This window comes from Gordionus sp. m RMFG-2023, chromosome 5, assembly GCF_954871325.1.
Source record: "Gordionus sp. m RMFG-2023 chromosome 5, tfGorSpeb1-WG-v2, whole genome shotgun sequence".
NCBI classification, from domain to species: domain Eukaryota; kingdom Metazoa; phylum Nematomorpha; class Gordioida; order Chordodea; family Parachordodidae; genus Gordionus; species Gordionus sp. m RMFG-2023.
The window spans coordinates 6,225,609-6,242,444 of record NC_088779.1 but is presented as its reverse complement, the minus strand read 5'-3'; the positions used below and the strand labels follow the sequence as shown (position 1 = coordinate 6,242,444).

The window sequence follows — 16,836 nt, the reverse complement described above, 5'->3', positions numbered from 1 at the left end:
TTAACAAATATCTTCAATTGAATATTTTTTCCTCCCAAAATTTTGAACAAACATCTCTGAAGATCAACAATTGAGGATTTTTTTTAAAAAAAGATTTTTATCAAAAATTCTGCTTGAGTATTCTCAAAAAATTTTCATTTTTTTAAATCTTCAGAGATAATAAATTGGGTTATTGATAGTTACTACCAAAGGCAGTGTTAAACTAGCCGGTATTTTATTTATATTATGCTTGGATCGAAAAAAATCGTCGTTTTTGGAAAGCTTCTGTTGCCTAGTAGGTAAGAGCACGGATTTTCAAACCTATAGTTCTGGGTCGAATCCAGCAAGGATCATGTTTCTTTCTGAAACCAACTTGATGGTTCTGTCCTAGGAGGGATAGGGTTGATATATAGTAGATTGGAGACGACCGAGTGATTCTATCACTTAATATATATATATAAAATGGATTTAATTGTATTTAAAAAAATAACAGGTTTTTGTTTGCCATATTATGGTTGTAGTTTAGAAAATTGAAACTACCATTATTTTTTACTCCACTAGGTAAATAAAATATATAAATTAATTTCGAAAGCTCTCTTTTGAGTCCAATTATAAGTTTTTAGTTTTATGAGTGCTAATAACTATATAATATATATTTTTATACCGTTATATATAAATTAATTTCAAAAGTTCTCTTTTAAGTCCACTTATAAGTTTTTAGTTTTATGAGTGCTAATAACTATATAGAGAATTTACCCGTCAAAAAAAATATATATATATATATATATTTTTATACCGTTTGTATCCATTTAATAATAGTAGAATTTTATTATCAAATTAAGGAATCGTAAAAGGTAGACAGAGGCGCTGGTTGAGCTGTTGGGTGTCCAACCGTTTGATCCTCATTTTAAATTTAACTAGGATATTTAAATCTTGTTCTAATATAGATTTTAGTATTGTACCATCGTACGCAGGAATTTGGTGTGGGGGGGGGGGATAATTAAAATATTTTTTAATAAAATTATTGTTATTTAAAAATATCAAGCATAAATTAATAAGAACTAATAACTATTTCTAATATACAAATTTAAATTAATATGTATAAAAAAAACAGGTATATAAAAATAAATTTGAATTAAAAAATATTAAACGGATATAACCGGCGGCATATAAATACTTTAAATAAATCTGAATTATTAAATATTAAGTGGATATAACCAGGATATGAATGACTATAAAATAAATAACTCATAATAGAAATTTAAATTTTTTTGAGCCTTTAAAATTTATATATAAAGTATAAAAAATTTAAATGATGGAAATATGAATAATTATATTTTAGAGTTGCTAATATATATAATAATTTCAATATTTTGGGAAAATAATCTAAAAGATGTTTGAAATGATGCAAAGCATCCATAGCATTTGTACGTGCTCCATCATACCCTGCTATATTTTTGAAAAATATTTTACAATAAGATTAATTATTACTTTTAATTTTTTAAGATTCTCAAATATTACATAAGCTAAAGTAGACCCAGTCATGCTTGAAACATTTCCTTGATAATGTTATTATGAGTATCTACCAATCGCGCACACAATGACATCTGCTCAATGCCAGCAATGTCAGTGGTCTTATCTGCCAAAATTGACATGGGGCAGAATTGATTTCAGCAATTAATTTTTCTAAAATGATATTGTTGCAAATATCAATTATCTCATTTTGTATCCTAGGGCTAAGATAAGTAACATTTTTATTGCCACAAATGAGGCTCTCCATTAATACAGGATCTCCTAATGCTTTAAATTTTAAAAGTCCATGAAAATTACCTTCGTTATCATTATTAAAATTTAAGCTTCCTGAATCCTTGTGGCCACCTAGTGCTAGGCATTGCAAGCCACAATATAAAAAGCCTCGATAGTTAATTTCATCTTACATCTATTTTATTTTACGATTTTAACCCTGTTTTTATCAATAAGTGATGAAATGGGAATTATATCCCCCTTTTGAAATGATTTTTTTGACGAAATCATCAGTTCACAGCTTTTGTGATAATTTGTTTTCTGATGATTGTCAAAAATTTCCCCCGCATCTTTGTATTTGTTGAAAGGAGTCTTAACAAGAGTGTTAAGCTTAACAAGATTTCTGCCAGCATATCGTGGTTCAAACAGGACACATATCTTGCAATAAGCTCCACTGTCTCTGATGGAGTATGCTAGCCATAACCATCTAGTAAAATAGCTAATTTAAAATTTTAACTTTCGATTAGCACATAAAGTTTGGGGATATTAAAATTGAGGGGTGGAATAAAAATCTATTATTAAATAAAATATTTATCATAGGTATCTTTAATATATACCTTTTTAAGAAGTATATGTCTTTCTTCTAGGCTAATATTATCTTTATCTAAGAAATTGGCTATATCATATGGATGATCATGTACTCTAGTTTTGTATAAAGATTTTAGTTTTAAGTTTATGTCTAAATATTGAGATGTAAATTAAAATTATTTTTAAAAAAAATATTGCTGCACATTGTTGCAATCTCATTCTTTTACTAAATTAAATATCTAAAATTCTTATCTGTATCATTTGTATGATTGATATTTTACTATTCCATCTTTACTATTACTAGGTTCTTCATAATAATCATATCATATGAATCTATTTTAATATTATTATTACATAATTAAATTAAATCCATTTTCAAAGTAGGTGTTCAAAAAAACCTCCATAAGTACATAAAAATTTTTTTAAATAATACCAGCTAAGTTATTATAAAACTGCCCAAATGTATTTTTAGAATAACTAACCTTTAGATGGTTCTATATCCTGACTCTCAATTATTCTTTCAACAATTCTTTCATTATTTGCTATTATGGGAGGGGTTTTAATTGCTAAAAATATTTTAAAATTAAAATTTTATTAAATTATTATACTATACTTTTTTGCTTTTTGGTATGATTTTCACTATCTTCAGTGTTTTTTTAAAAATATATAATATCCATAACTAGAAATTTGAAAATGGTGAAAAAATATAATACCGGGAAATTTAAAAATAATAGATAAATATTACGCCAAGGAAAACTTGAAAATGAAATTAATTGATAAAATAAATTACTAGTAAATGAAAAAGGTAATAATATAAAAATTTAAAAAGAACGAGATATGAATAAATATAATAAAATATAAATGAATATAAACAATAATATTTTTGAAAATATATCCGGTATCTGCATTTTTTGGCTTGGGAGGGGGGAGGATTTGCCCCCCCCCCTTCTCGCTATGTACGCCAATGTATTGTACATCTATATACAAATATATTTTTGAAATAATAAACTATTAAAAGTTTTATATAAAATTTTGATGTCCAATTAGGAAAATGTTTACAAGACATGGGATTATAATTTATATTAGATATTAAAATACAGTTTAACTTTTATAGGAAATTGAAGGATATTTTATAAAGAAAGTTGTACAAATATTTATGCTGACTATAGATATTATCTAAATAAAAGCTAGTGTTAGTCAGTCTTACTAAACCAAGGTACAACGAATGGACATTAATATCCTAGACAAAAGCCCTGAACAAATATACTTCCTGACGAAATACCCCATTTTATTAAATTTTCTGTTTAGGAAAAGGGGTATTTATTTTAAAACAATTTAAAGTGATAAATATATGATAATTTGATAGAAATCTTATTTTACTATAGGTTCATATTATAAATCATTTTTAAAGCCATTTTAAAATATATATTAATTCCAACCCCGTTTCCATGTTCTCTAACCTATGGCTAACCACTCGTGCTGGATAGCTTCAGAAATGGCCACCGGGTTGAACCACTGATCCTTCATTTTACTTGATATCTCTGAACTAAATGATCCACACCAATCAGCCATCAAATTAAAAAAAAAGATTTTTTTGGATATTTTATAATTTACCAAATAATTATGTCAAAACGAGTTTTATTCTGCAGTTACAAACTGTAAATAACTATAAGCGAAATATAATTAAAAATTTATAAAGGGAATTTTTTTTCCTAATTCCCACAAGGTTGGGGCTTGTTAATATAACCTTTCAATCCAGCACAAAGCTCAGCACGGGCCTAATATGTTTTTGAAAAAATCACCTGGCCCGAGTCCTGAAAAAGATAATATGGAATAATGATGTTTTCATCAAAATAAAATATTAATTAGAATTTATGATTATGACAAAGTAACTGATAAAATACAAGGTTGGGCCTGTAAAATCTTAAATATTTCATGCCAGGCTTGGGCTGAGGGAAATTAAATTTCGGGCTCCTACATGGTTAACAATAGAGTTGATAAAGTATTTACATATTAGAATGTGATATCTTTATCTAGATACTCTCTTATAAAAGTATCTGTATCAAGACATGTTAGAGATATCTGTATCTTTTTAGATACTTTTTAAGATACATGTTAATATACTTTTATTTAACGTTTTTTTCAAGATTGTGAAGGATATTTTCATCATGTGAAGGAATATGACGCCCATTAATTATATAAAAAAAAATACCATTGAAGCACTGGAGCAAATAAATTTATTTAAAATAATTTTAGAGATATTCCCCTGACTTTATAAGTTTATTACAAATTTTTTTCTTAAGTATATGCCTTATTTAAATGCTAATATGTTCGAAAGAATGATAAAAATGGGAGTATTGACATTTTTTCCATATGGTGTTAAAATTGAATGAGAACAAAATATAAAAATGTTGTTTACGTATTTTATGCTCACATAATAAGAGTTTCTCTTCGAGAACAACGGCGAACCTTGTATATAATTATGATAAAAATTATATATGAATCTAGATACATTTTTATCTAGATCTATTTATAGACATATCTGTATATGTATCTAGATCTAATTAAAATGATCTTTTAATAACTTTGGCTAACAATCAACAATTTTACAAGAAATTAAAAAAAAAGATATTAATAAAATAGTGCCCACTAATAGTATATAGGTATCTATTAATATCAGTTTTAAAAAAAAATTTTGGAGCAAAAATACTTGATGATTTTTTTTATAAAAGAAGCGAGATTTTTGATCAAATTTTATCTAAAAAAATGACAAAATCTTTTTTAAGTAAATATTTTATAACTTTCAAAACATTAAAAAAATCTTTCGATGAAATCAAAATAACTAATTTTTGAAGAGGAATCTTTGAAGATTTTTTTCTAACCTTAATATCAGTAAAATTGAGCATAAAAAAATAAACATTTATAAATATTTAATTTATAAAAGAATTTATGAAAAATAATAAAATCTTTCCAATATTATCATTCTCATGTCTAGATTGGTGATCAGTAATTTTAAGTTTAGCTTTAACACTAGCACTTGAGGATAATGGGATATTTAATTATATAAATTTTTTAAATATGAAAAATTATCAAAAATACTCATTTGCATATTTAGTGAATTAAAAAATGAAATTAATGGGTTTTCAATTAGTGTAAAAGATGTTTCAATGTTAGCATATGGATTCTATGATCATTGACAATATCTTAATTTTAAATTACTTACAGTGATTTTTAAATTAAAAAAAAACACAGATTTGACCAGAAATGTATTATGTACAAATTTGAAGCAATTTGTCACCAATTAATTTTATATAAATAAAAAATTATGCAAAAGTTGTCTGTAAATCTTAAGTGGGTACTCTATACAAGCCAGAATTTGAATCCCATAGGGGATAATGACATATATATACAGTGTTTACAATATATTTTTATTATTGCACATTATGTTACATTGAAAAATATACTTTTTACATTTAATATATACTAATAAATAATCAAAAAATATATTATAATTCTTAGCAAACAAATTTTATTTTCAAAGTTTAGTTTTTCTTAGGCCTATGAGCAGGTGTCCATGGTCCTGAACTATCATAAGCATAATAATCCATTGGATAATCCTCGATCAACCCATTCACATTTGGCAAATTATTACTTCTATTGTATATAATATCTTCACATATTTTGCAAACCATGTTGAATTCAAATGGATTCAGGAGTGGGTTAGACCCAAAGGTTGCCTGCCCCCAATCAATAGAAAGCCTAGGACATCCCACTTGTACCCAAAAATCAGGGGAACTGGTTTTATAATCAATACCATCATTATCTTTTGAAAAACATTTTAACTTTTCAGGGGAAATTTCAGATATCAATGCTGTTAAATATTGAATGTCAAAATGTGAGTTTAATTTATGGACTCGACTTATCAAATGATCTATAACCACAGGTGAGCCCTGCCTCCCTAAGGTGCCTAGTATGAAGCCTATGGTGGTAATACACTTGGTTGAATTTTTTGTTGTGATTTTAAAATCAGTATCAATTTCAAAATTTTGTTCAGATAGCTCAGTTGGTTTTTTAAATGATTTTAAACAATGAGCTACACTAATAGATACAGCCGCATTCCGATCCTTAAGAGTACCCACATGGTCATAATGTTCTGAAGTTAGCTTCTTATCATAAGGATTGTAAAGATAAAAGTGATCAGCTAAATGGGGGTTGGCTATCATAAGTGCTTCTAAGTGAAATCTACCATCTGCCACAAATATGATGACTAAACAAGAATCTATGTCAGAAAATCTGCTAGGAAATGTTGGAGCAGTGCAACCCAAAACTTCACCTTTAGAAAGGGGGGATGTCCTTGGAATAAAGTCAATTTTACCGTGAGGCTCATGTGTTGAATATTTGAGAAAATAATCTCTTTGTAAAACATCGATGATGAAAGGTAAGGAAGCTATGAATTGGACTGTAGCACCAATATAAACATTAATTTGAGGAGGAAAGTTAAGCATTATTGTATCTATCAGATGTTTTGTATCAAAGGTTATATCAACAAACACATACAGAACATTAAATGCTTTGTTACAGCAATCAAAAGATTCCAGATTTTGAGAGGGAACCAAACAGCTATGACCATAATGAATTAATAAATTAACACCTAACGATTTAGCACTATAGTCATCTATACAGCAAGCCCCATATGTCACATCACCCATTATCAGTATTTCAACATAAAATCTTTCCCCAATTTCATCAAAAATTTTGTTTCTCAAAAAATAATCTTCTATGACATCACTTATGGTACATGCAAATATAGCTAAACCCTCTGGCAATTGTAGAGCTATCTTTTTAGCTTTCAAACTTTGTATTCTCCAAATTGTTTTGTGAATTTCAAAATTATAATTGTTTGGTAATTTTTGGATATCAGAATTTAAGGCTTGGTCATGAAGAATAGAATCTGGAATTTTATGTAAGTTTAAGAATTTTGATTTGACTATTTTCCTCTGAGGGAGGTCCTTAGCCTTCACCAATTGCATTACTAAAAAGTATAAAAATTAGTCAACAATTTCAAAATTTAAAAGCCCCTATTACTTTACATCCAGTAGGTATATAAACATTTCATTTTCGATTCTTTAAATAATAGTAAATATAAGTTAATAAATTTTAATACATTATTGTTGCCTATTTTATATAAGCATATAATAAATAACCTATTAATATATAGCTAACAATAATAATAATATTTAATATATATATATAAACCAAATGAGATATAAATGAGATATTGATAACTTTAAATCTTTTATATATTATTAATATATTATCCGTGCATATTAAATATAAAGTTTTCTTATTATTATTCTTTAAATTAAAATAATTACTATTTAAATAATTATTTAAATTTTTAAATATTGTTTATTCACTTCCAAATTAGACCAACCAATACGATTTGTAAAAAAAATCGAACGTAAATAGGTAAATAAAACAAATTTAAAAAAAGTAAACAAGCAAAACTTTAATTGATTCTTAATAAAAATAACAAATTAATTTGAAACATATACATTTGCCATTATAAAATATTTGAACTATAGAAAAAAACTGTAAGTAATAAATATTTATATATGTATATATTCAGCATACTTTATAGATATATTGAGATTATTATTTAGTATATGGCTCTTACTGAAAATTATATTAATATCTTGGAAACTGACGATAAACTTAAGTCTTATGACATGGACAATAATATAAAGTTGATTTATTTTCTATAATGCTATATGTGTAAAATTATTTTAGTAATAAATCTGATGATTGGAAATCTAAATTAAAATTGCCACGCAAGGACATGAGAATTAAAACTTCAGTAAAATTTATTTAAATACTAAATTATTTAATATCTTTAAATAAATAGGATGTTACTGATACAAAAGGCAATGAGTTTGAAGACTATTGCCTTAAAAGAGAGTTGCTTATGGGCATCTATGAACATGGTTGGGAAAAGCCTAGTCCCATTCAAGAAGCAAGTATTCCAGTTGCACTGAGTGGAAGAAATATTTTAGCCCGTGCTAAAAATGGCACAGGAAAAACTGGTGCCTATGCTATTCCCATATTAGAAAAAATTGTACAACAGTCTAATCAAAATGATAACTCTGACATATATATTCAAGGTTTATTTATATTCTGCTTTATTTTATAGTTTTTTTAAAATGAATTTCTAATTTTACGCAGAACATTATACCCTCACAATTTAAATTTTAAACTTTTAAATTCTTTAAAATTTAAAATGTTTATTCTTAGTTTAATGCCTATATATATATAAATATTTCCTACAGCAATAGTTATAGTACCTACTAGGGAGTTAGCTCTCCAAACCAGTCATATCATGAGGCAATTAGCCAAACACATGAAAATTCAAATTATGGTTACCACAGGTGGAACTGATTTAAAACAAGACATTATGAGAATTTACCAAAAAGGTGATTTTAAAGCTAAATAATTTATTAAAATTTGATACTTTATTTTTGACAAATGATCAGTATTAAAATATACTTGTTCTCATTAAAAGTTTATGTGTATACAGGATGCAGATATTCAATAATGATGCCATTTAAATAATTAATAATAGAATTTGATGAGAATTTAACATTGAATTTCTGAATAAATGTCACCATCAGTTAAACTCCCTCAGGTCTTGTTAAGCTTTGGTCTAAAATTTTTATAATAATTTGGTCCTAAAATTTAAAAAAAAATGTCTGGTGATATATATATATATGATAGTTTCAACCTCCTCATTAACTTTTTTCCTTCAGATTAATTGTAGATATTGGATTGGCCAATAAAATTTTTCACCTCTTCCTGTTTCATGTGCTAGTTGAAATATCATTAATTATTTTTTTAATATTAAGTTGTGGAGAAATAAAATTTACTTTATTTGTAAGGCCTCATATATGGAAAGCTTGATAAGATCATTGCTTAATAGCACTAATTTAAGTATCATGGTGTGATGTCACACAATCATTGCACAAATAAGGCTTAATATTTTTGGCAAAATTTTATTATCTGCTTGTAAATATTTTGGTTGCTTTGTATCAGATTTTGCCTAAGTTATATTGATTTAACACCCTTTACCAATATATAAGTACATATTATGGCCACTATAAAATTTATTAGATTAGGAAAATATATTATCTGTCAATTAAATATTTTTTTAACATTTTATATTTTATCGTATTTTTCAAAATAGTTTAAATGCCAAACGGTAATTTGACACTTGCAATTTGAAATACATTATTCGAGTTTTCAATGCACCGTTTGAAACGTTCAATTTGTGCTCAATATTATTCTATTTTCGAATTTGAAAAATATAATAAAATTTAATCCCAACTGCCTTTATTTAATTTTATAAAAAACAAATATTATTATTTCTACCGAATATTATATTTGATTTTTTAAATGGTCTCTTACAAAAATAAATATTAAAACGTTACCGATATTTGGAAATGATAGATTTACACAATAATCATTTACTTTTACAATATTATTATTCTATATGAATTTCAAGTTTTATTTTATTAGTTTCAACTTTTACTTTTCTTATTGTGCGCACAAACTAAGCCTTTCAAACGCTGCGTTGCTTACGCAAATAACGCATTTCAAATGGTATCGTGCAAATTTGTTATATTACCCAATGGTGTTAGACACTATTTAAAAAGCAACTGGTCTTCCTTTTTCAATAATTTTTTATTCATTAATTTTAGCGTGTTAATTTATCCGTTTCTTTAAAATTTCTGGTTTTTCGCAAAAAAGGCGACAAAATAATATTTAGAAATTATTGAAATAAAATGACAGACGATAATATTTAAAAAAATCAATTTTTTTTATAACTTAAATTTTGAATCAACGATACTAATAAAAAGAGTAACCTCAATATCAATAAGAGCTCCTACTCGCCACCTATTCTCGGTAAATTTATCATCATAATTATAATATATTATTTATAATATAATACTACGATACAATTTAAAAAATAGCATTATATTTCTATTTTAAAAATTTTATTTAGGCGAATTTTCATAATATCTTCTAAAATATCGTCATTAAGATTTCCACGAAGGTCCGACAATATAAATTTTAATGATAAAAATGATTGTTCAGCCCTTACCTAGTAATTAATTAAGTTTAATATAATATATCATATATAATGGACTTGTGATGCTGGGACACCTAGAACAATTTTCGAACGTGTATAATCTGGATAAATAAACTATTCTCTTCCCAGAAGTATAAAATATTTGCATCCTTAGTAGTTCTTTTAATGTGTGAAAAATTCTAATGAGCTAATTGGAAGGTGTTCCTTTAATGCTGTGTTAATTTAATTTTTTTTCTTTTTTTAATAATAATTTCAAAATCATCATTATCATTAACAAGATTATTTGTTTATGAAGTTAATGTTGATGCATTCAATAATTTATAATTGATTTATGTTTTCCCCATAATTCCGTTAAATCAGTTATAGCAACCGCTTCCTGATCAATGGTTAATAGAATTTGATATTTGGGGTATAAATATATTGATGCATAAAGAATATTATTTAAATATGTATCATCTCTAAATCTCATGTGCCCTAATATCTCATTGGAAATAATATTGTGTATTTTTCCCAATTCTAAATGGCATTTCATCCAAATGCTATAAAATCGGAGGGGAACATTCTCCGATTGTAGCTTCATGTTTGTCGCTTTAAATGGTTTCAAAACGACACTTATGTTAGCCCATTATGTTTCCTCTAGAATAACTTCCGATGTTGTAACAATGTCCACATACAAAAATTTTTCAATTTTAACAATCGATCCAGTATATCGTAAACCGATGACCATCTTGTTGTACAATCAACTATTGCCATAGGTTTTTTCAATGATTTCAAGATTCTAACGATAGTTGGAGTTCTTAAAAATTTTATCACTTGCCTTTCTCGATCAATAATCGATTAGTCTTTAAAAAATCATTAATGGCTAACTGTAATGTGTGAGCTGCACATCTAATGCTATAAACTTTTGGAGTTAAATCTTTCAACACTGGTATCTGCTATTTCTCCATTTATTATATCATCTTCATCCCACTCCTCCCCTTACACAGATTCATTTAATAGATCATCATTTATATAAAAAAAAACTTTTTAAATCTGCTTTGCTGGGTAAAATTTAAAAATTTTTGCGAAAAATGGCCGACTTTTAAATATAACAAAAATGATTCTACGAAAAAATGAACAAAAAATGTTTTTTTAAATTAATTTTTTTTTTTTGATTAAAAAAAACAATTGTTTTAAATAGGAAATCTTTTATAAATGAAAATCGTAAATCTCATTTTTTTATATTATATTATTTTTAACATATAATTTAAAATAAATAAAAATGAAAGTTTAAAAATAAAAAATTTTAATTTTTTTAAAAAAAACTTTGGACCCTGAACTCTAAATTTTAAAAAATGGTTTGGGTTCAGCGAAATATCAAGGGTTCCTCATCTCTGATATTTATAACTTATTGATAGAGGATCTAGGTATCTTTAATAAATCGGTTAATTACTAATATTCATTATCATGTGTATACATAAAAATGAATAGAAATATATATTTTAAACAATAAGACATTCTATTACCGGAAATTGGCTTATTTTTACAGGGTTTCTCGAATCCTCAAAATACAAAATATTCATCGATTTTTGATCTCTTGAAAATCAAAAAGGAAGTTCTATTTAAAATATGCTCATGCAAGATTTTTTGATCAAATTTTAAATCTCTTTTTTTTGTAAACAAATCTTACCAATTTAGTGATTTTTATGTATTAGAAATCATTATGAATTGTACCTACAAAATTGGCGATTCGAATAATTCCTTATTCGTATTTGTTCGAATAATATAAACATGATTCGATTTGTTTCGTCGAATATTCGATTCGAAAATTAAATTCTTTAAAAATGTTTTCAAAAATAAAAAAAATAGATTATTAAAATTTAGAAAAGCGATTTATAGATTTAGAATAAAAGTAAAAAATAAAAAAAGTTTTTTAATTTTGTTGATTTTAAAAGATTTTCGCTCAAAATTTAGGCTAGAAAAAATCTTCAAATTTAGCTATTTTATTAAATTCTGTAAATTTAAATGAAGCGGGAAATTAAAATATCAAATTTTTCCTGATTTTTTTAAATTTATTAATACTCTTCAAATTTTAAAGATAAGAATATTAGAATCTGTCATTTTCAAAGAACCACATGCACCTTACTATGTAAGATCTAGCACTGGTCATATTGGATTTGATATCCTGCATACTCTCTACTACGGAATACAATATTATCATTTAAGTTTCCGGCCCATATTTATTTAAAAAAAATGTATTATGAACAAAACACTTAAAATAAAATTTCAAACATTTTTAGCGCACATAATTATAGCCACGCCTGGTAGGATATTTGACTTGATTCACAGAGATATAGCCGATGTATCAAAGTGCAGAATGCTGGCTTTGGACGAAGTCAGTCATTTTTTAAATTGTATTTTCTCTTATGTTTATTTTTTTGAAATCTCACACAAGCGTAATTTTTGAAAACATTTTAAAATTTAAAGTGTCTTATTTACTTTTATTAAGTGTTATACTAACACTCAAGAAACTCTTATTAAAAAAACTTAAACTATAGGGGGACAAACTTTTATCTCAAGATTTTAAGCACCTTCTGGACCGTATTATAGACAAACTACCCGATGATAGGCAGATTTACCTTTACTCCGCCACTTTCCCCCTCAACGTTAAAGCTTTCGTAGAGAAGTACCTGAAAAATTTTCTCGAGATTAACTTGATGTCGGAACTGACCCTCAAGGGAATCACCCAGTACTATGCTTTCGTACAGGAGAGGCAGAAAGTGCATTGCCTGAATACCCTGTTTTCTAAGGTTATCTCTTTTTTTCTTAATTAAACCTTTTCCACTATTTTTTATTTGTTTTATTTTCCTTGTTCATTCTTTTATATATTATTCCCAAGTAACAATGTGTCCACATTCTAAATGTTTCTCGTGGATTTTAGTTCAACTATCTCTCTCTTCTTTAATTTTCAAACTCATAAATAAAATTATTTGACTTTTAATCTTTCTCTCTTTTCTCGTATATTAGCTCCAAATAAACCAGGCCATTATATTTTGCAACACGGCAACTCGAGTAGAATTGCTGGCCAAAAAGATAACCCAACTGGGGTATTCCTGTTTTTACATCCATTCCAAGATGGCTCAACAGCATCGTAACAGGGTCTTTCACGATTTCCGCAATGGAAAGGGCAGAAACTTGGTTTGCACAGGTTAAATTTGATTACTTTATATATGTATTTTATTATCTATATTCTAATTTATTCTCATGCATACTCTACTAATGTGAAATTCCTCAGAATTTTTAATTTTGCTCATAAATTCTCCCGACTTTTACATCAATTATACACTTTCATAAACGCGACTCTACATGTTTCATGGCTAACCTTTTTAATATGAAACTACGTTAAACCTTTTCTTTATAAGATAGAAGATTATATTGTTTCAACGCCCATTTAAAAAAAATCTTTGACAGACTTATTCACGCGCGGCATAGACATTCAAGACGTAAACGTTGTCATCAACTTTGATTTCCCCCGCCTCTCTGAAACATATCTGCATAGGATAGGTAGATCAGGCCGATTTGGACACTTGGGCATAGCCATCAACTTGGTTACTTATGAAGATAGATTCGCGCTGCATTTGATCGAACATGTAAGTCTTTTAAATTTTTAAAAAAATATGTGAATATGTAGACTTAATTGTTAAAATTCAATATTTTAACCTTACTTTCTCACGCAGGAACTCAACACAGAGATAAAGCCCATCCCAAAAACCATAGAAAAACGCTTATATGTTGCGGAATTTCAACAAATAGACGCAGACGGGGCTGAAAGTAATTTATCTAGCCTTAATAACGTAGACCAGCTGCCTAATGGTTCCAACCACGAGGGTGCGTCTTTGGTAAATGGCATGGAGCGGATCGAGATTGTTAACCACACTTGAATTATATTATTCCTATCTTATCTTCCCCATGATTAATTAAAAACTAACAATCTTTTTCCTTTGATTAATTAAAATAAATTATATTCCTTTTAAATGATAAATTACATTGTTGTATATAGTTTGTTCGTTTAAATTAGTTAGATTATATTATGACTATTGATGATATTCTCCCAATCCTAAACCATTTAAATAACACGTTTTGTCCAATGCATATAAAACATTGATATAGAATAATATATTTTCATACATAAACAAACATAATACCTTACATAATTTTTATTCTTCTTGGAAAATTCCCTCCCCTTCCCCCGTTCTCTCGTTTATTTAATAAAACCATTCATAGGTGCCCTGTACTAGTGAATCCTAATTTTTTTCTCGATGTTTCTAGAAACTTATATACTCTTTACTAACTATAAAACTCGATACACTACTTTAATACTTATATTTACTACATGATACTATGTCACATTTTTTGAAACTAAAAATCCAAAAAAAATTAAGACAAATGAAAAAGGTATTTGTCTTCAAATATTAAAAGAAAATATGTATTATAATAAAATAATTTTCATGTAAATATTAACCCAAAGCAATTTACGTTAAAAAATTTTTTTTTGAATCTATTATCACTTATCATAAATGATATTATTTATTTAATAAATTTATTATATATTAAAATAAAATTTGTAAATATAATTTTATATTAGATAACCTATATTATATATATTTTTTTGATAATATTTAAAGAAAAAAATTTATACGAACATGATTTAAATTGATGGAGAGTGTCTATGAATTCAAAAGACTACGCCATACCTACGACATCACTCTCTAAAATGAACTTATGATTAATCTACTATTTTAACTTATGCGGTGTTTCTGGCCCACCACCATGTTCTTGCAAAACTCGACATATTCATCTACTTGCACCGCCCCTCATTTTTTCGAGTTAAACATTATTGGCCTTTAAACGCGTAGCACATATATATATATAAAAGAAACACTAACTTATATAATATTTATAGTATTTTTTTTTATCGCGTCTCTTGTTTTGTTTTATAATTATATTTAGCGCCTATTATTTATATAATGCATGATGTATATTATGTCCGTATGAATGAACGAGCAAATATGATGCGTGAACGAAGAAAATAGTCCAAATATATTATTCGCGAACGAATGAATGAAACTATCTGTCTCGAATCTACGAACGAATCAATCGCGCGCTTGATATTTTATTTAATTTTTTTTTGAAATATTATATTTAATATTTGTTTGGTCGTTAAAAAAAACTTTTTTGTTTATTTTCCGAACAAATTTTTTTTTGCTCAAACAAGAAAAAAAAAGGACTATAGTTTGTTATTATTTATAAATTTTCAAAATAGTTTGTAAAAAATTCATTTTTGGAAATTTTCTTCCACGTCTTATATTACCCCCCCCCCCCTTACCTTCTAAACCTTTTTGTTTTTAGTTAAAATTTTTCTATTAGCCACATCTATCTTCATTTTTTTTTACAATTCCCCGATATGGTAAATTTAATCATTATTTTTATGTTAACATTATTATTTGAGAAGTTGTATATTTTTTATTATTTTAAAGAGGATAGCTGGTAAAATGGCATGTAAGCCGTTGGGCTGGTCTTAAAAATATATCTAATAACCTTACCTCTTATTAGAACGGACTTTTTTTTAAAATCTGCTGTTTTTATAAAGATTTAAAAGAGGTTTTTATTAGATATTTCCTTGAAGAAAATACAAAAAAAAATCCCAAATCTTTTATATCGAAATTCAAGAACATAATTTGATTAAAATAATATTTTTGTAAAATTTTTTTTTGAAAAAATGTTATTTCATTTTAATTTTATGATTTTTTTTTCTCCAAACTAAATTCATAGATTTGATTTTAAATTAGTTTTTTTTCTCGAAATTCTGACATTGAATAAAGATTTTAAAATTAAAAAATTGTATGTGTAATTCATATGTAGAATTCCAGAAAGGCCCTGACCAAAATAACCCAATTTTAGTAATTTGTTTAAATACTTAAAAATGGGTATTTTAATTGAATTGAGATATTTTGCTTGGGTCATTTCCGTCTCATGTGTGTAATTCGTTATTTTTGTTTTCAATGCCCTAGGCCTCGATGAAATATGGAGCAGCATTTTTTTTACTTCCTACCCTCCTCAAAAATGAATGAAGGGGAATGGTTCTTACCCCACCAACTCCTCAATTCATTACACTCATAACTCGGTATTGTAGAATGAAGATAAATTAAAAGCGCAGTTTAAAAACGATCATTTAATATAAAAGTCCATTTTAAATAAATGGTATAATAATTAGATTAAAAATTGGACATCCCTTTTAGGGTATAGAATCCCATTTTTTTTTCAAATGAAATATTCATTATTTATATATGCCATTTAATCATAATCATAATTAGTTTAAAAGAATACAATTCCTGCATAAATTT

At 26.5% G+C, this 16,836-nt stretch overlaps 2 protein-coding genes across 2 annotated transcripts; one reads left to right on the top strand and one right to left on the bottom strand.

The window, feature by feature from the left end:
- Positions 1–5,729: 5,729 nt before the first annotated feature.
- LOC135930009 (2-(3-amino-3-carboxypropyl)histidine synthase subunit 1-like) lies at positions 5,730–7,432 on the bottom strand. The gene is made up of 2 exons (XM_065466770.1): positions 7,396–7,432; positions 5,730–7,342 (listed from the first exon to the last, which is right to left on the bottom strand). The coding sequence occupies exon 2, from the start codon at positions 7,338–7,340 to the stop codon at positions 5,853–5,855; it is 1,488 nt and encodes a 495-aa protein (XP_065322842.1). The 5' UTR covers positions 7,341–7,342; positions 7,396–7,432; the 3' UTR covers positions 5,730–5,852.
- Positions 7,433–7,951: 519 nt separating this feature from the next.
- Positions 7,952–16,331, top strand: LOC135930010 (ATP-dependent RNA helicase cgh-1-like). The gene is made up of 9 exons (XM_065466771.1): positions 7,952–8,056; positions 8,101–8,167; positions 8,216–8,471; positions 8,637–8,780; positions 12,733–12,827; positions 12,991–13,242; positions 13,460–13,640; positions 13,904–14,082; positions 14,170–16,331. Exons 1-9 carry the CDS (start codon positions 7,977–7,979, stop codon positions 14,371–14,373), a joined length of 1,458 nt encoding a protein of 485 aa, XP_065322843.1. The 5' UTR covers positions 7,952–7,976; the 3' UTR covers positions 14,374–16,331.
- The last annotated feature ends 505 nt before the right edge of the window (positions 16,332–16,836 follow it).

Excerpts from the sequence above, each read along its gene's own strand:
- LOC135930010 (XM_065466771.1), top strand. The coding sequence starts at position 7,977 with ATGGCTCTTACTGAAAATTATATTAATATCTTGGAAACTGACGATAAA. Across the intron at positions 12,828-12,990 it reads GAATGCTGGCTTTGGACGAA|GGGGACAAACTTTTATCTCA; the intron begins GTCAGTCATTTT and ends CTTAAACTATAG. Across the intron at positions 13,243-13,459 it reads TGAATACCCTGTTTTCTAAG|CTCCAAATAAACCAGGCCAT; the intron begins GTTATCTCTTTT and ends CTCGTATATTAG.
- LOC135930009 (XM_065466770.1), bottom strand. The coding sequence starts at position 7,340 with ATGCAATTGGTGAAGGCTAAGGACCTCCCTCAGAGGAAAATAGTCAAA.